The sequence below is a fragment of the Carassius carassius genome, chromosome 3 (assembly GCF_963082965.1).
Source record: "Carassius carassius chromosome 3, fCarCar2.1, whole genome shotgun sequence".
Taxonomy (NCBI): Eukaryota; Metazoa; Chordata; class Actinopteri; order Cypriniformes; family Cyprinidae; genus Carassius; species Carassius carassius.
Genome location: NC_081757.1, coordinates 3,426,085 through 3,447,981, shown reverse-complemented (window position 1 = coordinate 3,447,981; position 21,897 = coordinate 3,426,085). Strand labels below are relative to the sequence as shown.

Sequence of the window (21,897 nt, the reverse complement as noted above, 5' to 3'; positions counted from 1 at the left end):
CAACTACAACAAGCCTCCAGCCCAACCTGGGGGTGGGGTGTTTTTTCTCTCTGCGTTTGCATGTGCGTTTGAACATATTCCGGCGTCTGGGTTAAGGGAATATGCAGGGGAAATTTCTCCGTCACATGCTAGGAGGAATATTTTGTGTTGACGTCGAACAAACATTGATGACAGCATGTGAAGTTACAGTGAAACAGTTAGGTGTTTGTTGTATGAGCGTGTCTGGAGGGCGAGTTGGGACACTCTGCATTTTACGGGCGCTCATAAACACCCTATGGAAGTAAACACGGGGGTAAATGAAGGACAGGAAGATCCCTTTGAAGATCGACTTCCGATCAATTAGCACGACTGACGTAAAAACAGAGAGCCTGCATTTGTTTCTCTTTGAAGTTGTGGGTTGTATATTTCGAGAGTGCAGCAGCTGCCGAGACTCGGTCCTCCTCAGACCAGCGGGTGTTTTGAATCAGCCGCCTTATTGCAGCGTCACTGCCCCTTTATTGTGACGGCATAGACTTGTGTTAAAGCTATAGGCCAGAATAATATAAGAAACACTATTGCAGTGAATACATACTCATTCTCAATTGTTTGAAAGTGTGTAGAACTGTGCATTAGGGCAATGTTTTGATTAGTGAAGTCCAATACGTGAACTATTATTATTATTATTATTACATCATGACCTAGAATCTCTAAATCAGTGTTTTTTATTTGTATGCACTTGAGTCTGTCTTCCCATCACTAATTTTAAGTAATAATAGAACATACAAAAGGGTGTGTTTGTGTTCCTAACAAGTGAAGTAAAGCGAGAAAGGTGTAGGTTGCATATTTCAACAAAGGAATGACGGTGTATCATGTAGGTCAGTGGGCTTGCTAGTGTGTTTAGTCAACGTATGCTTATATCACGGTTGCCTTTTGACAGTGATGATGGCAGAGAGCCGGGCTTAAGTGAGTGTGGTTATACTGGTATTTCAGGACTGGTCGAATAAAAATAAAAAAAAGTTGTAGGCTGTAAAGTGCTCCTCATTCATTCCATTGAACTCTAACGGTTGTGTGTGGGTGAGTTTTTCCCATGTTAGGACTGTACTTTTGTGGTAAAAGGAAGTGATGTAGGCAAGCTAGAGGAATCTCACAAGAGAAAGTGTGTGAGTCTGTGAACGTGTGTTATTATTAAATTTGATGAGTTGGACCTAGGTGGTGTAATTAAAGACAACAAGAAAGAAAAGTGTTTAATTCTGTTTTAAACCAGATTATCTTTTTTTTCCCTCTCATGACTGATTTATTTTTTTCCTTTGTCACTTTGCCTGTCTGTTATCTCACATTTTGGGAGTGAGGGGAAAAGGGAGAGTGAGTAAAAGAGAGGAAGGGGCGGTGAAACTATAGTAGGAGTGGCAGAAAGGAACGGAGAGTGGTGGAAAACAAAAAAGATCAGTCATGTTTCTGTGACTCAGTCAGAGGTTTTTTTGGATAGAGTGAGCAGCCAGGATGCAACACACAGATCACGAACACGAACTAATAAGTGTGCCTGTTTTGTTGGTGTCTAATGCACTTGCTTCTGGGAAACGAGGAGTTTGAATGTAGGAGGGGGCTAACGAGAGATAAATAAGACCGATGTTCAAGATTTGACTGTTCCAGTAATGCAAAGCTTCGATGTTGATGGCTACAGAGAAAGGTCATTAGTGGTGCTTTCTATCTATAATGGTAAAAGAAGAATGGAAGAGCAAACTTGTGTCTCCTGATATCTCACAATGACACATTCGTACAGTCTGTGCGGCTGAGTGCATTAAAAGGTTTTTATTTTATGTTTTTCTCGCAGATGGCTGCAGAATTTCATGCAGACTCCAGACTTTCATGTCTAGCAGACGTTCGCACACACTTGAGTCACTGCCATTCAGGCACAGCACACGTCTTTCAGATTTTTGCCATTTGGGCTGTCTGTTGTGTAAGGTGCTGGCATGTCAGTTACTCTTTCTGTTCCTTAAAAGTTTTACTCGAGTTCTCAGAAGAACTATTACACAAGCTGACTGACAGCAGTATGGATATAACCCAGACAGAAAGACAACAGCAACATCTGCCGAGCCTAATAGGACTTAACAGGATGAGAAACTAGAAACTTTTTTTGACCATTCATAAATACATACACACAGAATATGTTCCACAGGATGTTTCATCATTCCCCCTAGTCACTTTTAAGACACCCTCCCCTCTTTTGAGAGGCCCACTTCCTGTTGCTCTGGCGACGACTTCCGTTCTCATCATATCTGTTCTGCTTTCTTTAATCTCACATGCTGGTACATTCACATTCACAGACAAGCGCAAAAGCAGAATTTTCCCTGACTATCTAGATAAAAGATATCAACATGTCTTAGGTCTAATCTCTTACATTTCTTTTAAACAGTTGAAATGGCACGTCTCTGAAGTTGTAACACAGGTCATATAGTTGTTATTGGGGAAATATCACACACACACACACACACACATATATATATATATGTATGTGTGTGTGTGCTCTTGTTTTTGTCATATCAGGACACAACTCTGTATAATGACATGGGTATGACACAGGTATTACAAGGAGAGGGTGACTTATGAGGACATAATCCATGTCCCCATTTTTCAAAACGCTTATAAATCATACAGAATTAGTTTTTTGAGAAAGTAAAAATGCACAAAGTTTCCTGTGAGGGTTAGGGTTAGGTGTAGGGTTGGTGAAGTGCCATAGAATATACAGTTTGTACAGTATAAAAACCATTACGCCTATGGGATGAACCCACTTTTCACAAAAACAAACGCGTGTGTGTGTGTTTTTCAATTGAAATCATAATCTTCTGGCATGCATCTCTCTGGTGAAATTTGCCGGACTTCTCCAAAAATTGAGTTCACTTTCTCTGACTGCAAGATCTGCCTCTATCTAATCAACAACTGATGATTTTTCTCTCTCAAGTATTCTGTGATGTACGTCACAGTGAACTGAAGAAAAGATCTGTTGTCACTTTGTTTCATTGTTTTTGAAGTCAACATGAGATCAAAATGGACCATATTTACTTTCCGAATGCACATCTCTGGTCTTATCGTGCCTGTTATTTCAAAGCCTTCATCGTCTTTCATCCAAATTACTACACAATCCACCTCTAAAGCTTAGTCCACACGAAGCCAGAGTTGCCCTATGCAATCTTTTTTTTTTTTAATCTCATCTCAAGAAACATCTGCGTCCACACGAAACCCCAAAACCCGACACAAACCAATGTAGTATACATGTCCGACCAACATGTGGCGCTGTAATTCTGCCACAGAGATGGAGTAAAAACGGAGAAGGCTTGGACTATGCACATAAACCTTGCATGTGGTATACAAATGAACATGTTAATAAAAAGACTGTCATTTTAGTGTTTGTTCATGTTTTTGTTTCGGTTACGTGACGTAGCGCTGTCTGACTTGGGTCGAGACGTGGCCTGATGACGTCATCGTTTCAGAAAATATACGGATTAGCTTTCCAAACGAAAACGCAAGGGTGGCGTTTTCACATTTATCTACTCTTTTCTGCTTATTTTTCACTCTGCCAAAACGCCCGATCCGTGTGGACGAAACGCCTATACATTACCAAAGTCTCGTACTTCAGTTTTTCAATGAATATCCTTTTTCATTTAGAAACATGGCAAGTTACAGAAGTAAGGTTTCATGTCAACAACTTCTTTTATGAGTAATATCAGTGTCAGTAATACACCTAATTCAAGGTAATGACAAAGGGTGTTTTCTCAGCAGTGCTTACCACAATGACAGCATGGTTGTTTACTCATAATAGGACATAATAGCATGGCGTTTCTCTGTGTCGACTCAAAAAGAAACAACTGAGAGCTGAGACCTGAATCCAAGATGTCAGGAATGAGGGTGAATATTTAGATTAGGGTCACCCGAATCTTTCCCCCTCTAGTAAGACAATCTTTTATACACCGCTAATGTGACCTGGTTTATATATTAGCCTACATGTTTATTCATTAACAGCTGATGCCAGCTGGACAACATTTTTTGTGCTGGAGTGTCAATATCATATCGATGCCTGTGATGTTAGCGCTGCTTATCTTCAAACGCTCCATCCAGATGGATTTATCATCTGTCTAGCAACCATAAATCAGGAGCGATGAACTAGGTCGAGGGTGATGACATGAAAACCAGAGCAGGGAGAGTAATCATGGTCTGTGCACAGAAGCCAGTTGTGACATTCTGAAAGTGTAATGGGGCCAGTCGTGAAAGTTTTTATTGTAATGTTATTTCTGGAAGGGTGGTGCAAGGTCGAGGAAGGTTTGTTGCAGAGTTACATGTAGGCGAGGGCTCGGCCAGAGAGTCACACAGAAGAGACGCGAGCACTGTGTGTGTCCTCAGTTGAACTCGGGATCAGGATGTACACTCATGTACGCATGTTTGTGTGGAGGCTACCATCGAGACGTGAGGCAGACACACACACGGAGGGAAGGGAACAGACACAAGCCTACTGTGACGTTGTACTTCCTTGTGCCTCTGTGTGTGATCTCTATCTGAGGTGGGTTATATAATGGCCAAATGTGAGCGCTCACCCACAGGCCCTTCCGCTGGCCCCCTTTGCTCACTGACGAACATTCCAGCTCTCCCATTTCCCCTGTTCTTCTCATCTACCTATCTTTATCACAATCTGTTCTCCCTCTCCTGGCCCAGTTCCTTGAATCCATTCCATGCCGTTCTTTTCCGCATACTCGAACGCTCGGCTGGTTTGGCTCTCCGAGTTGCTTCGTGGTACTTTCTGGCGGGAATGAGGACGCTGTCGTCATGCTGGGAGATGACATCATTCACACGACCCAAAGCACGATTCTAAAATGGAACTGTTTTCACATTGCCATGTTATTGATGTCAGTCCTCATCTATTCAAAAGTGAATCATAACCTAAATCCGTTTTTTTTAAGTGTACGCATCACTTCAGACGTCATATTTTTTTTTGTCCAGCTGTATAGTTGGTTAGTTCTCACCGTGATTTCCTGAAGGTTTTTTTTTTTTTTTGGTAGCTTGATTGGACAGGGTTGGTTGGAGACGCCCACATATGTGGCCCTCATTTGGTTTGGTGTTTTTAGGCATTGATCTGGTAAGTGTGAAGACTTGGTGTGACTGGAATAGTTGTTTGATGTTTCTTGTAATGGGGAATTTTATCAAGCTGAGGGGCGATGTGGGGGTGAATGGGGATTTTTATTATTAGTAATGACATCATCGTTGTAACATTTATGATTTAAAAATTATTAGAAATTTATATGACTTCTAAAGAGTTTTTGAAGAATGAGTAAATACACATGACATTTCTAGAAAACGGTTGGCTAAAGCATGAAAGCTCATAGAGATGCAACGCCTTTCAGTAAGCCAACAACCACACAACCTCATTCACTCTTATAATCAATCACCGCAAGCCACCTGTTTTCTCCTGTCTGATCGACACTGTGAGTTTCGGATTCCCCGGTTTGGTGAAATATTTAAAAAAAAACACTGTAAATTTACAGTTCATATGTTTTTCATCCAAAACGACACACTGTGACCGATATCGATGACGGCACACGTTCTGAAATTCCCTGTGCTGTGACTGAGGTGGATCATCCACGATCACCTGACCGTAAAGAGTGTGCGAGAGAAGTCGGGCTTTGTGGGGTAAGCCCTCTCCATGGTTGAGTCATGGGAGTTCCCCACTTACACAGCAGACAGCGAGCTGTTATCAGACTTTGTGTATGTGTGTTTCGATTTGTCTCTCTTACAATAATAAGAATCTGTTTAGGGGTGCTGTATTGTTTCCACATTACTAGAAACCTGTATTACTTGAAATTAAAACATGTTCTCGTAAAAAGCGTAGCTGGAGCAGAATGATTTGTCAATCTATGTGTAATGTGGGAATGGAAAAGTTTGGGTTAATGTGTGTTTTCCCTCAACCAGTGGCAGCGCTAGACAAATTTTACTAGGGGGGCCAAGGAGGGGCCAGTGTTTAACCAGAGGGGCACATTAAAAATGGCAACATATTTTATTTAAATGTAATGCAAATAAATACAAAAAGTAATTCTTGAAAAAATCTACACAGTAATTTTACACAATCTAAACATGTTAATAAAAACAAATTACTATTAGTACTCTTATAAAATTCAATCAGGCAATCATACATTTCACAATTTAATATTTATATATGAATGTCAAGAATTCAGAAGTGTGTATATTTATAATGCTTACACTACACTACACAGAAATAATATAGAATTAAATTATGCTTATTTTAAATGTATTATGCAGTCTAAAAATATAATAAGCTTTTAATAATCTTTCAGTGAGCAAAACCATGATAATATGAAACGCATCAAAACTGAGCTCACAAAGTGATTTTAAAAGTTTACGGCTTTTAAAACGTGTGTGATCTAACTGGCACAAGCGAGTCTTTTAAAAACCGCAACAAACATAAAATACAAATACCCAAAATAAAGTCATTTTATGCAAATCCACAGCCTTTTTATCTACAGATCAAGCATTATAATGTGAGTGTTTATAATATTGGAGAGAGTTTTACCATGCATCCTGCTGTAAATGGATGAAGTACGCTCTATTTGAATACTGAATGGAGAATGATTGACAGCCGCAGAGGAGGGAAAACAAGGTTTCCGTAAACTTGAATTTAATGATGTAAATAGTCTTCTGTCCATAACATTAAGCTATGGAATTGCTTCAGATGACTTTGAGAAATTATAATCAGACCCAAGTCACCCAAACTGATGTGAAAAAAACGGGAGGTGCTGAAAAGCGCGATGTTTGCATCCCTGAATATGGTGCGCTGCACTAATTTATCCGTGTAGAACGTTGCGTCACATTAGTTCCGCTTTTGGCGCTCACGTGTAAAATCATATTACTTTTTTTTTTTTTTTAGCACGGGGGTGGCCAGGGACATGTCTACAGAGGCACGGGCCTCCCTAGGCCTCCATGTAGAACCGCCACTGCCCTCAACTTTCTACCCTGTTGAACATTGCAAAAAAATTAGTTTTAGCATTTTAGCATAAAGCTTTAGTTGGGTGTTTTTTTTGGGGTGGGGGAAGGGTGGGTTTGGTTCACTAAAACTAGTTTAAGGTCACACAATATTTGGCAGACTCGCTGCTGAAGACCCTTGGTTTGCACTGTGAACATGCCTCTTTACAAACATTTTCTCTTATGCTAAAACATGCACATATACCAACTGAAAACACTTTCTATAAAACCCATCAATTCCGACCGTTATTTTTCATGAGGTGTTTACAGTAGTGATAGTTGGATTTCCGCACCGATACGTCTCTAAAAAAAAAAACATTTTTCTCTTCTCTGGAGTCATTTTTGACACCCTGTCCATGATAGGTTACTGCTGGCACAGCTGCAAAGTCTGGCTGTTTTTACTGCACTTAAGCTGATTGGATGGAATAAAGCCAGTGTAAAAGATCAGGAACACAAATGAAAGTAAAGTCAAACTCTGTGCACTGATGGTTATTACCTCTTTATCTCTCTCTACAGCAATCTACGACCACCGAGTCAGCTGAGATGATCGAAAGTTGGTGCTAAACCCTAATTCTTCTGACGTTTGAGAAGTGGTGCTAGATGCTTATTTGACAGGTAAAGTGTGTGTTTGTGTGAACGTGCAGAAACTGTTCTAAGAATGCAGTGTGCTGCAGGGTCACGATTAATTCAGTCCCCACTAGACAGCTAAATCTGGAGTTCCTGAAATATCGCAGAAGCCTTTTAATAGTACGACACTACGAGCCAGAGAGGAGTGGGTGGGCTCGTGTGCACTGTAGGCTCAAAATACACACACTTGCGCACTGACTAAACCTGCTGAGCAATGAATAGCTCACACACACTATCCAAACATACCCTGAATATTGCCACATACTTATTTATCTTTAGATTCATTGATGCCTCATCGCCAAAATTGCAACTTAAACACTGTATTAAAGGGTTGTGAATTTCATCAGTAAGCGTTACACTGCATGTTGAGTTAGTAGCTCAGGACTAATCCATCAGGTTATACAGCATTTTATGGATGACACGTTTTGCATCTGTGGCCTGTTTGATTGTGTAATATGTGTGTGTGTGTGTGTGTTTAATTTGTGCTATAGAGATAGAAAGCCTGTGTGTGTCACACTTGAAACGCTTTTGCCAAGTCCATAATTAATGTGCACTAGGCGTCCTTGGCCGTATGGGGATACATGCACATGTGCCAAGCGATTTCAATCGGGTGTGTGTGCATGCTTGCCAATGTTTGTGCATTTAGTGTGTGCCATGTGTGTTCAGAATGCATGGGAAGCTCAGTGTGTTAGCATGCGTGGATGTTTCATGGAAGCACAGCCGGTCTTCTCACTTTGGTATCTCCCTAAAGAACACTTTAATTTCAGACCCGTCTTTTTACCCTAATCTGTCCATCCATCCTGTTCAAGCCTTCTGCTGTTCCTTTCTTCCCTCCACCCCTTGCTCTCTTTCTTTCTATCCTTTCCTCTCTCCATCGCGCCTGGCCTAATGAGATTAACCTCTCTCTTGTCATAGACACACTCATACACATGCAAATAATCAAACTCGAGCAACACAACACAAGTACACACTATCCTTTCTGTACACATGCACACAGACACCGCTGGCTTGACTCCAGGGCTTTGCTCTGGTCGTCCCCTCCCTCCAATCACTCTCACCCTCTGCCAAGAGGCCCTAGGAAGGGTTATAATGACCTCAGTGTACTCACCCTACAGGTGAACTCCCACAAGCCCATCTGTGCACCCTTTCCTCCCATTAGAATACAGAAAAACACTGCCCCCTAGAGGCAGAGAGTGGAGGGTTCCTTTGTTATTAGCTGCCTTCAGGCCAAACATTCATACAGACTACAAAGGATGTGTTTTCCCCCTGTGTTTAATGGATTTGGCAGTTATTTGTGCCTCACCCCCTTATGTCCCATCTCTTCTCTTTTCTTTCTCTTTCCAGTTGGCAAGAGTAGCAGTAAACAGCTTCTCCTTCTTGTTGGTGAGTGGCCCTCTCTGTTTTGCAGTGGAGGGCTTCACACTCACAGCTAGTGTGGTGAGTAACCATGTGCTTTGTTCTCTTATATTCTCTTATCTAATAAATGAAAAGTGTCTGCTCTGCAATCTAAGTTAAGCCAAGATATAATGCATAATGATTTAGTAGTTGAGTAGTTCAGTGTCACAACCACTTCGCTACATGCTGTTTTTTTCCTGGCAGTGATCGATGTATTGGCTAAGACAATGAAGACATGTAGGAAAGTAAATTGTCTGTTTATTGTCTAGGCTGGATGCATCACACAGCAGAACAGTTCACCGGGTGCAGCACACGGGACCCTTTTCCTCTGGACGGTCTCAACCGGGGACCATGGGCTCCCGTGGGCAGCCACGCCTGGCCACCTCCCTCCAGGTAATATACCTCATGATCAGGGCCGAATCATGCTTTTAGTGACTTCACTGATAAATTTACGCTAACTGAGCTATGAGAAGGAATGATCAAAGCAAAACCTTGTTTTCTTATCTCTCGATAGGTGCTTACCAGGTGTCAATCAGCACCAGTTCCTCCCCCATATGCCACCTAGTCACATGACTGGGCTAAATCATAAATTCGTAAACAATGGGTGAGTTTTTATAAAATATATTGTTGCTTTACAAATACATCTGGCCGAAGGTTTGTTAATGCGTCTTTGTATTTGCAGTCCCTTACATCGAGGAGATAAGCAAGACCTGTCTCAGGCTTTGTTGCCAGGATTACAAAGGACAACCCCTGCTCCTCCCAGGCCTTGGGAAACAACCAGAACTGGCCAGGGATATGAGCCATTGCCTGGTGATAACCACAACCGACTGCACAATGGCTACAATGCAGGACCTCCTGCACACCTCACAGCTCGAGCCAGTCAGCTACTGAAGGTGATTATTGAGCTTATATTTCATTACTGTGCTTCTTATATGCTCTCTTGTTATATGAAAATGAATAGTGTTCCTGTATAAATCAGTATTTTTAAATGTATAAGTTATGAAAGACTAGATTCATATTAAACTAAAGTTGTCATACAATATTTTTGTTTAATTGAATATATAGCACGCTTAACTACATTCTTTGGTTTAGTACTGTAGCCAACTTATCTTTCTCTCACTTTATCCACCAGTACGGTGTACCTCATTCTCAGCTCTCAGCCCATGGCTCATGGCCCATGCCTCCTTTACCTGATATGTGGACTCAACCTCAGACTCAGCAGCAATCCAGGGGTCCTCATTCTCACTCTGGACAGTTAAAACGACCTGGGCCCCCTCTTGGAGAGCACTCTGTCATTCAGCATACCCCTGCTCCTTCTCTGCACCGGCCCATGGAGGACTGCCCCAGTCCAAATAAAAGAAAGAAGAGCTCTGGGTCTGAACAGGTTAGTCAAGAGCACATCATGTGATATGCCCAATTCTGCATTTTTTGTCCTAAAACGCGCCTTTACCAAGCCCTCTTTTTTACTGTTTCTTATGACAGACGCCTAATTCCGCTATACAGGGCATATCTGGGCCACCTGTAGATTTGAATCAGCAACTATCCTCCAACTACCCCCCACCAAAACCTGGCTTTAGGAACCCATTGCACAAAGGTGGAGCACCCTGGAACCCAAATGAACACAAAAGCAGACCCATTGATTTCCAGGTCAGTCACTGCTGAAATGGAGCATAGAGTTAGTACTTCATGTTAGTCAAGCTCGCATCAGCTGACACTCCACTGATCCACGTCTGCCTATAAGAATACAACGCCAATCATAATTCTCTTTATAAGGTCATTTCAGTCATTATTCAGCAGCTATTGCTTTGCTCAGGAGCTAATCACCCACCTCCATCCCCAACTCTTCCTCTCATCCAGTCAGGACTTGGCATTGGATAATCTTGTTGAGTCAGACCACTGAATTATGTTGTTACATAAAATAATCACTTAGAACATTAATGATATCTGTTACATTAATCATTAATGTTGGTTCTGTTCTATTTACCATAGGGGTGTTATTTATGCTCTCCCAGCTCCTATCCATGCCTGGCTGCATGGATGGGCAGGGAGTGTTTGCCCAGAACAGAACCACACCCCCAACCTAAAATGTTTGCTAATTGTAAGTTATCTTTGACGATAGTGGTCCTGACAGAACTGAATTTTGATATTCTAAAATATTTTCTTGTTTGACATGCTGATATTTGGCATAATCTGTCACTGCCACTATATCAGCTTTTACTTATAAGCTTTGTGACAAAAGCCAGAAATCAGGTGTGAATGAATTTAGTTGGTTAAATATCTAGACCTGTCTTTAATCCAAGACCTGTAGCGTGAAATGTGGTATGACTGAAACTGAGATCAGCAAAGATCGACAGTTGTGTAAAGAACAGCAATCCGATGAAAGTCGTGTATTGTGATGTTTAGTCTTCTCTTTTGTTTTACATTAGATGTACTTGGCTCACATGGCCAATTCCTATTCTCTTTTTACAGGATTCAGCTAAGTCAGGAATTGGAAGCTTCCCCTATAAACCGCCTCCCTTGAATCCATCAACCACGTCTTCACCCACCGTTCCCAACACAAGAGGCTACGAAGAAAGCAGGGGTCCTCCACCACAGTCCCACAAGACTGCTCAGTCACCACAGTCTCTGGGACCACCTTCACAGAACCCTCACATCCACCATTCTACTTACTCCTACCCCAACAGCAGACCTTCAGCCCAGACCCAAGTGGAACAACGTGGTACTACTTCACAAAGAGGACATGATTCTGCATTGAGTTCTTTGAATAAACAGGCTCCACCCCAACCTACATCCTCATCATCACCACCACTGGCAGATGGGGAGCGCCCTGCACCCTCACCAGCAAACCACACCTCTGTGCCTTACAGTCACCCCCAGTTCCAGCCTCACCCAGGGCTGGACCATTTCAGCCCACCAGCCAGCAACCAGGCCACAGTACCTCAGCACAAACCCCATAAACGCTGGAGGAACCAGGTAACACACAGAGTTTCACATTAAACAAAATTTCTGATACACAAACAAATCTACCTGTTCAAGACTTAAAATTGCTGGCTGTTTAATATAAGTAAATAGTAGGGGTGCACCGAAATTTCGTCCGCTGAAAAGTTTCGGCCGAAATGGCATTATCGGTTTCGGGCCGAAATAAAAAAAACAGCCGAAAACGTAAACCGAAAATGAATGTCACCCGCCCCTCCCATCCGTGCGCAAGCGCTTAGGTTTCACTCACGGTCGAGCTGTTATCACGCGTCTGCCTATCAAAGATTAAGCATGTCAAAGGGCTGTCACAATCAAAAAAAGCTTGTCACAAAAGCTGCACAATCGATCGGACAAACCAACACAAGTTTCGAAAACGAAAACAGGGAATCGATTTTAACGGCCTTCTCTCGGAGCGCGTCCAGCTCGTCACTATACGCTCGCAGCGAACGCGCGTGTTTGATTATTATATTGTGATTTTTCAATTCAGATCCATTAAATCCAAGCAATATATATATACGTTTTTAAAAGAAGCCATTTTCGGCTTCAGTTTCGGTTTTCGGCCAAGTGCATCCTAAATTTTCGGTTTCGGCGCAGAATTTTCATTTCGGTGCATCACTAGTAAATAGTATGCTACACAACATGTGCTGTAAAATTTAATTATCAATAGTTACAATTTTTGTGTCATATGATTTGTTGACTATAAAATTAATTACCCTTTAGGAATCACGTGACTTTTCAGCAAGAGGGCATTCTCAGGTTGCCACACACCATTCTCAGGCACCGAATAGGCTTACTGGGGGCGACCAGGGTCCAGGGACCCCCCAGCGTGTAAGCCCTCATCAGGCCCCTGCACGAAAACCTGTCATTACCCCAAACCTAGAAACTCCTCGTCCACCTCGCCCTCTGGAACTATACACCAATTTTGGAAGCATCCCTGCCACAAGCTCAGCACCCTCTACCACCTCCTCCATTCCCAGTACCCTGAGCAACTGGAGAGCAATGGATTCTTCAGTGTTAATCTCAAACCCAAACCATGTATCAATGATTGGTCAAAATGTAACGCATCCAGGGTATCAGGGTGTCCACCCTGGTGTTGAAACCCTTCCAAAAACACATAGAGGGGCACAATCTCTGATTCAGTCCACTCAACCCCACATAGGACAAGGCAGACCCAACTACACCCCAGTGTCGTCTTCTTCCTCCACCCTAAACTCAGGTCTTCAGAGATCAGGTGAGAGCGTCATCACCAGCAAGACTTCTCAACACTTTTTCAACATTCTCCCTCCAGTCAGTTCACCGTTACCTTGCCCTCAACCTACAGAACACATAAAGGTCAGCTCAGCCCTCAAGCCAATTTCTAGTAATTCATACAACTCCGCACCCATCCAAGCCTCCTCCTCAATTTCTCAGGCAACTACTACTATTCCAGCCCCAGTCTACCCAAGGTCCTGTTTGCAGTCTGCTGCCCCAAGCCCTCAGTCCATTGTTGATGCTTTGAATAAACTTGATGCAGAGCTGCAAGGCCACATGCAAGCAGAAGAGAGAAGTAGAGACCAGAATGAAGAGAGAAAACGGAATGTAGAACGGCAAGAAATGGAGACAAAGCAACACGGTGAGTCTGCCATCAAGAGTCTGGAACGTCTGCTGTCGGGTAGTGCAGCTGAGTCTCCACCTCCTCGTTTGTCCCCAGCCAATGCACTCTCCTCCATCTCGCCTCCTAGCCAGAATTCACCACATTATCTCTGGTTGAGTCGGGGAGGAGTGCCCCAACATCTTTCTTCAGCAAACATTATGGAACGGTCACAACCACCTCCCCTCACCCCCCAGACAGAATATGCCCGTGAGAAGCAAAGGCAAAGAGAGAAATGGAAAAGTGGTGCACCATCTCAGAATTCCGCTGGGAATCCCATATACCCCTCAGAGTCAGGTCTCATCAGCCCCATCGACAACCACAGCCACACCATGCAATTGAAACCTGACCCATCCAAAGATGTCAGCATGTTGAAAACCTCTCATAATGCTGAGATTATAAATGCAATTCCCAACCCTCCACCTCTGCGAGAGCCACCCAAACTTTATCAGGCTTTCCCCAAGGATGTTCGCTCTTCATGCACACCTATCAGCACGACTACAAGCAGCCTTCAAAAACATATGCCCAGTACAGGACTTGGTAATTTGGGTAGCAGTGCTAGAAGTTGCAGTGGTGACTCTGATGGTGCCCAATTTGAAGAGGAAACTTCTGAGCTCTTACCAGATGGATTGGCTAACATTATGAAGATGCTGGATGAGTCCATCAAGAAAGAGGAGGAGTTGTATTCTGGCCAGAGCAGAGAACAGGCAGTACAGAAACCTCTGTTTTCTACAAATGTGGCACCTATGAAGAGTTATTTGTGTGCACCAGACCTCATGCCTGCCCTAAAGCAATCTCCGACTGCGGCTTATCAGCCAGATGGCCATTCAAGCCCACCTGTGTTAAGTCGGCAAGGTTCACTGGCATCTCCTTGTAGTCGTACTTCTTCACTTGAGGAAGAAGAGGAGGTTCTTAAGGTCATTCCCAAGCCTGCAAATTCCATTAGCATGCAGTCTCAAGAAAGCAATCTTGCCACAACAGGAACAAACTATCGCCATAGTGACTTGGCCAAGCTGTATGGCCTTCCAGACGTAGAGAAAAGTGAGTGTGAGGATGATGAAGAAGCAGATCGGGATGAAGATGAAACTCCTTCCTGTTCACCACCACCACAGCGGCCACACCTCCATCAAACAGGTGTGAACAGCATGTTTAAAAACCTTGCATCTGTACTTGAGAGCCAGAAGTACACCTACAGAGGTGGACCCTTTGGTCGTCCTCCTCCTTCTGCTTTTATGGGAGTGAAGTACTCTTCATCTCTTTCTCTGGAGCCTGACATTTGCAGACAACAACAAAGCACTTCTCCCACATCAGGTTCATCCGATCACCCAGGTTTTAGCAATCCAACGCAAACCTCCAATGCCATTAGTAACTCAGGACAGCCCCGTCCCCTCTCACCTACAGATTGGGCATCAGAGAGGAAGAGAGGGGATAAGATAAGCCAACCAGATCTTTTGAGCAATGATGATGAGGAAGATATTTCAGAGGAATCCACAGGAGAGAAGGATTCTGGAAATGTGAAAGACTTGTTGAAAAAACGGCCAATACTGACCACCATCTCAGAGTCTTCACTAGCAGAGCTTGGTCATAGCTATGAGATGAACAAACACGTACTCCCTCAAAGGCAGAGCTCTAAGGCAGAGTCTGATAAAGAAAAGGACCGACACAGAGACCGAGAACGAGAGAGGAAACACAAACACAGTAGCAGTAGCAAAAAACATGAGGACCGGAAAGAGAGAAAGAAAAAGCACAGAGAAAGACACGATGATGCGTCTCTTTCCTCATCCTCATCTTCCAGCTCAAGTCGACGGCACAGGGACGGAAAGTCACACAAGGAAAAAAAGAGCAGGCAGGTTCTGGGTAACTTGGACCTTCAGAGTAAAGAATTTAGATATAAGGAACAAGACCGTGACGGAGACAAGAAGAGAAGAAAGGATGAATGTAGCCGACTCCAGAGTGAAGAAGACGACTGGGCGCGGAGTAAAGATGAGGGCGCCAGCTCTGGATGTTCTTCTGATCACCCATCAGCTTCTTCAGCATTATGTTCTGATGACTTTCAGAAACTGAAAGCACTGACAGATGGGCCACCCAAAGAACTGAAGATACGCCTCATAAAGGTGGAGAGTGGGGACAGGGAGACATTTATTGCTTCAGAGGTAGAGGAGAGAAGGATTCCTCTGGAGGAAATCACCATAAAGAACACAGCTAGTGAAATCATCAGAGCTTGCAAGTAAGCAATATTTGTGTTTTGGAAGTCTTAAAACGGTTTATTTCTTGGCTGCAGTTGCAATATATTTTGAGGTGATTTGGACCGTGAAAAAGGCCGTAACTGATATTTAATTTCTTGTTGTTTCAGGGGGGCTCGTGTGAAGGGGAAATTTAAGGAATCGTACCTTCTACCTGCCCTCTCTGTTAAACCAGTTTTGACCACAGAACTGCCCATCCCTCAAGAGAAACTCAACCCCCCCACACCTAGCATCTATGTAAGCGCTGCAGTAGCATTGTCAGTATCTCTTGCCCCTTGTGGCCTTTTTGTGTATTACATGCACAATAACCTCTGCTCCAGTAAAAACACAGTTAGTGCTCCGATGTGTAAAAGTTTGTCTTAATTGATTTCCATGTTGTTGTTGTTGTTGTTTCTCTGCAGTTGGAAAGTAAAAGAGATGCATTCTCTCCGGTCCTGCTACAGTTCTGCACGGATTCTAAGAACCCCATTACTGTCATCCGGGGACTAGCTGGCTCCCTCAGATTAAGTAGGTTTACGCACAATGTATTATGGATGGATGGATGGATGGACAGATACTCAAGTTGTATATTTTGTAACTTTAACAGTTGCTGTTGTTGAAACTTAGTTATTTTTTCTTTCCTTCCTCTTCATAGATCTTGGTCTGTTTTCCACAAAATCTTTGGTGGAGGCAAATGCGGAGCATGCAGTAGAGGTCCGGACCCAAGTCCAGCAGCCAGCTGATGAGAACTGGGATCCCAGCGGCACTGGTCAGACCTGGCCCTGCGAGAGCAGCAGGTCGCATACAACAATTGCCAAGTATGCCCAGTACCAGGCCTCCAGCTTCCAAGAGAGCTTACAGGTTTGAACACAAACATACAACCAACACATTAAAAATCAGTTTTTTGCAAATATTGTACAAATAAAATGATTTTCCATTTGAATCATATGCATCATGCACTAAAATGTGCCTATACAATTGTCAGCCTTTAAAGGAAGAGAAGGGCAGTGGTGACGAGGATGATGATGATGAAGATGAGAAATCAGCCACTAACTCTGAGAATACAACCAGTAGCTCTTCAGCTCCCAACTCCAGGTAATTATTTGGCAAGTTAGCACAGCACCAAATTCTTGATTTTGTCCAAATATCTGCCTCTCTTTTTTTAAATATTTTAATACATGTATAAATCTTTAAAATATTTTAACTTAAAATGGTGTGATTTGTCTTTATAGTTTAGAGCAGAAACCTGTGGGGAAGATAATAAAATTTGGCACCAACATTGACCTGTCCGATCCGAAAAGGTAAGACTACTGTGCATAAATGTATAACCTTTTCTTGTCATCTCATTTGGATGATATAAACACTCTAAATATTTAAAACTTCAGGACTTGGTTGGGCATACAAAAAATGGGATACTGCCCATGTAAAGTGCAAGATTGTATACAGTTTTAGTTTCAAACTAAATTGTGTTTTGTCTTTTTCTTAAGATGGAAGCCTCAGCTGCAGGAGCTGCAGAAGCTGCCGGCATTTATGCGCGTGTCCTCCAGTGGTAATATGCTGAGTCATGTCGGCCACACCATTCTGGGAATGAATACAGTACAACTCTACATGAAAGTCCCTGGCTGCCGCACACCAGGTTTGACACAAGCACTAATAGCTTTCTTGATTTGTGAGTTGTAGAAATCAAAGATAGGTCTGCTTTGGCAAGTAGTTTTTTATTTATTGGTGTTTAATGCTTGTATCATCAGGACACCAGGAGAACAATAACTTCTGTTCCGTAAACATCAATATTGGGCCTGGAGACTGTGAGTGGTTTGCTGTTCATGACAACTACTGGGAGGCCATCAGTGATTTCTGTGAAAAGTAAGAAAGATTACAAAAACAGTCAAATGATGTTTAATTCTTATACATTTGTTAAACCCCTTAACTGTTACTCACATTTTTGAACATGGACTATATAGTGCACAATTCAAACTTACATTTTTCATGAATTCATGAATGAAAACATTTTGTAACATGATATTGATGTACCATTTACATGGTAATGCAATGACTGAATTTAAAATGGGTTTTAAAGGATGAATTTTGAGATTTAAGTTTTCAGTTGATATATAATTTCTGATGATTTCTAAAATGTGATAGAGAAAAAGGCAACGAAGAAAGTCGTTTTTTTTTTTTTTTTTTTATACAAAGGTCAAAACTCCTGTTACAATGTAGATTTTTGAGGGTGCACTCTTGTCATAAATTAATCTATTACTTTTCCTACATAATTTTTAACAAAAAACATTGGTAAAATATATATTTGGGAGTCTTAGACCTTTCCAACGATATATAGTTTGTCTAGATTAGATTTAATTGTAATATAGCGAAATAAATGTAGGCGTCCCGTATACGGGACAGGGTGACAGTTAAAGGGTTAAACTAAATACTTTATTAAAAAGTTTGTGAATTTTTCTATCAGACATGGAGTCGACTACCTGACAGGATCATGGTGGCCGGTTCTGGATGACTTGTACCGCGCTAACATCCCTGTGTACCGGTTCATCCAAAGACCAGGAGACCTGGTGTGGATCAATGCAGGCACTGTACACTGGGTTCAGGCTGTGGGCTGGTGCAACAACATTGCTTGGAATGTGGGACCTGTCAGCTGTGAGTAACCCACACATTTAACTTCTCTTCTGTTTATCGTTCAAAACGTGGTGGCTTTTGGATGTTTTAGTGCCTGTAGCTGAAAATCCTGATTTTTCATTGTCATTGCAATTCAATAAAATATGTATGATGTGTGCCAGGAATAGCCTACTTTCAGTGGAAAAAAATAAAATCTAATCACTTTGAAATACATTTTATCAGTCATTGCAACTGTTAATCTAATTGTCACTAAATGTGTAAAACTAAAATGTAAAAAGTTGTTTTTCTGACTCTGTAGCTTATCAGTACCAGTTGGCTTTAGAGAGATTTGAGTGGAACGAAGTGAAGAAAGTCAAATCCATCGTTCCCATGATTCACGTATCCTGGAACTTGGCACGGAATGTCAAATTCACTGACCCAGACACTTACAAGATGATCAAGTGAGTATGCAGCAGCGGCAAGTTACATCTCAGTTTAGTAGCAGACATTTAATCCATTTGCCTTTCCTCTTTTTCAGACACTGTCTCCTCCAGTCTATTAAGCACATTCAGATTCTGAGGGACCAGCTGGTGGCAGGAGGAAAGAAGATTTCCTACCAGAGCAGAGTGAAGGATGAGCCGGCCTATTACTGTAACGAGTGTGATGTGGGTGTATTGTGCCACGTAATTTGTAAAGTATATGTAGGCAGGCCCTAAATAGAAAAACCAACTAAAGACCTGCAGAATTCTGTTCCAAAAAAAAACAAGTTACACAATAATAATGCAAGTTTTTGTTTTTGTTCTCATGCAGGTGGAGGTGTTTAACCTGCTGTTTGTGACCAGTGAGAATGGCAGTCGGAAGATGTATGTGGTGCACTGTGAGGACTGTGCACGACAACGCAACCCAAACCTCTCCAATGTAGTAGTGCTGGAGCAGTACCGCATGGAGGAGCTCATGAGCGTGTTTGACTCTTTCAGCCTGGTGAGTGCACCCACACCTTTCGTCAAAGTGAACGAACAACAGCGAAGCTTCAAAAAGAGCTAACCTTTCTCATTTGTATGTGTGCTTTCTCAGGCTACCAGTTCCAGCTCCCGATGAGGACGTCTCATCCCTCGTCCTCACACAGCCATAACCAAAACTCCTGTTCACAGGACAAGATCTTTTATTTTAGTCCAATTAAGACTTGGGGGGAAAAAAATACTTACTACTGTTAATATTTGTTGAACAGCCAATCGAGAACCAGTTTACTCTGCACTGTTTACAAAACCAATCAGCCAATAAGACTCCAGTTTGGTGCTGTCGTGGCTTACAAGCGGCAGAGTTGCCGAGATCCTGTCGTTTTGGGTTTTGTTCTTAATTTTTGGGGTATTGAATACTGAAATGTGTAAATGCTCTTTGTATTTTTCCGTGGGTGCTTTTTTTTTTTTTAATAATTTATTATTTTTAAACCTAGAATAGCCTAGATATATACCACATTGGCCTTGTGACTTGTATTTAGTGAAGAGAGAAAAATTAATAATACTAATAATAGAGCTATGGACATTTTTCTAAAGCATTAAGAATTAAAAGAAATACAGTTGTTCAGAATGCTTCAAAACATACGGGTTTTAAAAGACGTTTTCAGTTTCAGTATGGAATGTTGTGTTTATATCATCAGGACAAGCATTTTAGGATTGCATTTCGGATCAGTCATTTTTCCTGCATTTTACGAGTATAATTGTTCAGTTTCGTCTGTTATATTCAATGAATTGTTTCTCACCTCTATACAGATCTATTCTCTTTTGAATGTTCTTCTATTTATTGGATATAAAATGTTCTCCCCTGCCTCAACTTGGTTATCAGAGATGTATTAAGGGTTTTTCTATTGTTAGTCTAAATCCTCAGTAAGATTTCAAGGGTGCTGGTTCTTTTTATGAGTTCCAAGCTTCGAGTTCTGGTGCTTGCCCCTTTAAATATCTTTCCCTGTCTATATATGAAATATCTCTGAACTGTCTCTTTGTCCATGTAGATTGTAGAGCACAGAGGGTAGGGTTTTATTCATCAGAAGTTGTCTGTTATACACAAAACACATGTTAACAGGTGACTTGGTATCTCATTTTGTTTTCGACTAAGATGGTGACTTGGACTGATGTCAGTGATTCTGAGCCTAGATTAGCAGCTACTCTTTCATGAATTCAGGCGATTCATGAATCGGGGCTAAAATCAGTTTTTTGATACTCTTACACATTTAGTGGTGCTTCTGTCCTGTTGTAAATGCTGTTTGTTTGAGGACACAGGTGCTGTGCTGAATACAGCAGCCATAATCTTTATATATTCACAGTATACAGTAATTGGCTGTAGTGGGATTTCATACTGTAAGGCCGAAAAATCACATTGAACTGTAAATTGCGGCATTTTACTGAAATGAGTAACGGTGTGAAAGGGGATTTAACGCATTATTGTTTTTGATTTATAAACTGTAATTTGTTACAGCTTTAGAAGCGTTAGTGTGAAATAATTCATGTATTATCAGGAAAATGGTTTTGATTGATATAGATGGTGCTGAGTTCTTCTTGAGCGAGTCTCTATTTTTAAGAAATATTTTTCCTTTTTGCAATATACACACTTTTCCTCTTTTCGTTTTATTTTTGTGGTTATTTATAATCTGCACTGTTTTGGAATTCACACACAAAGCAAACTGAGCCAGACATGTCTTAAACACTTTGTGAATTCGTGTGTCATTGATATTATTACTCTGAATAATATTAAATGCTTTTGATAAACTTTGATCAGTGCCATGTCTCTGTATTCATTCAGTCAAAGCAGCAAGGTTTCAAAAGCCTTAATGATTTATCACGTTTTAAAAAGCCCAGTACTTAAAACAGAAGGATGGTGATTTATAGCAGTAACTGAAAAAAATACATGTATATGAGACAAATATGCTTACATTCATTATCAGGTTGCTTACATTTACAAGTGTTTTATATATATATATGCTGCTACATTTATTATGGATTTTGGCAGAATCAACTGTTTGTTATGTATTTAATGAAGTATGTGTGACCCCTGCTTGCATTATGTTGCATCTTTCATCTTTTGCATCAAACGCCAGCAGGGGTCATGCATACATCATTAAATAAATAAACTCACAAGATACATAATAAATTAAACCGTTTTCAGCTGTGATTTATTCATGATACAGCACATAGAATGTATAAATGAAAAATATATATATATATATTTTTTGCAAATATTCTCCTACACACTCAGTCGCAGTCAAAGCTGAAATATAGTACTTTATTCACTAAAATAAATTTAATTTTACCATATCCAAAAGCTTGCTCCCTCGGCTGGTATTTAATAGATGAAATGCTTTAGAATGTTATTGGAATAGTTAGTGGAGACACGTTTCTTATTATTATTATTAAGTTCTGGTGGTTTTATTTAGGCTTCACAATT

At 41.5% G+C, this 21,897-nt stretch overlaps 1 protein-coding gene across 5 annotated transcripts in view; it reads left to right on the top strand.

Moving 5' to 3' along the window:
* LOC132116304 (lysine-specific demethylase 6B-like) overlaps window positions 1–20,088 on the top strand; it is a 90,416-nt gene extending 70,328 nt beyond the window's left edge. For 4 of the 5 annotated variants that reach the window (XM_059525114.1, XM_059525106.1, XM_059525099.1 and 1 more), the window contains 21 exons: window positions 7,519–7,617; window positions 8,974–9,066; window positions 9,294–9,417; window positions 9,539–9,628; window positions 9,707–9,917; window positions 10,157–10,408; window positions 10,507–10,671; window positions 11,494–11,997; window positions 12,721–15,857; window positions 15,984–16,110; window positions 16,275–16,380; window positions 16,508–16,713; window positions 16,847–16,947; window positions 17,085–17,153; window positions 17,340–17,488; window positions 17,601–17,715; window positions 18,314–18,501; window positions 18,779–18,920; window positions 18,998–19,124; window positions 19,270–19,440; window positions 19,534–20,088. In XM_059525114.1, the coding sequence (XP_059381097.1) occupies window positions 9,299–9,417; window positions 9,539–9,628; window positions 9,707–9,917; window positions 10,157–10,408; window positions 10,507–10,671; window positions 11,494–11,997; window positions 12,721–15,857; window positions 15,984–16,110; window positions 16,275–16,380; window positions 16,508–16,713; window positions 16,847–16,947; window positions 17,085–17,153; window positions 17,340–17,488; window positions 17,601–17,715; window positions 18,314–18,501; window positions 18,779–18,920; window positions 18,998–19,124; window positions 19,270–19,440; window positions 19,534–19,557 (6,003 nt within the window). In that variant the 5' untranslated portion in view covers window positions 7,519–7,617; window positions 8,974–9,066; window positions 9,294–9,298 and the 3' untranslated portion in view covers window positions 19,558–20,088. The remainder of the gene's footprint in view (window positions 1–7,518; window positions 7,618–8,973; window positions 9,067–9,293; window positions 9,418–9,538; window positions 9,629–9,706; window positions 9,918–10,156; window positions 10,409–10,506; window positions 10,672–11,493; window positions 11,998–12,720; window positions 15,858–15,983; window positions 16,111–16,274; window positions 16,381–16,507; window positions 16,714–16,846; window positions 16,948–17,084; window positions 17,154–17,339; window positions 17,489–17,600; window positions 17,716–18,313; window positions 18,502–18,778; window positions 18,921–18,997; window positions 19,125–19,269; window positions 19,441–19,533) is intronic. The other variant, XM_059525122.1, reaches the window with a different exon arrangement.
* The last annotated feature ends 1,809 nt before the right edge of the window (window positions 20,089–21,897 follow it).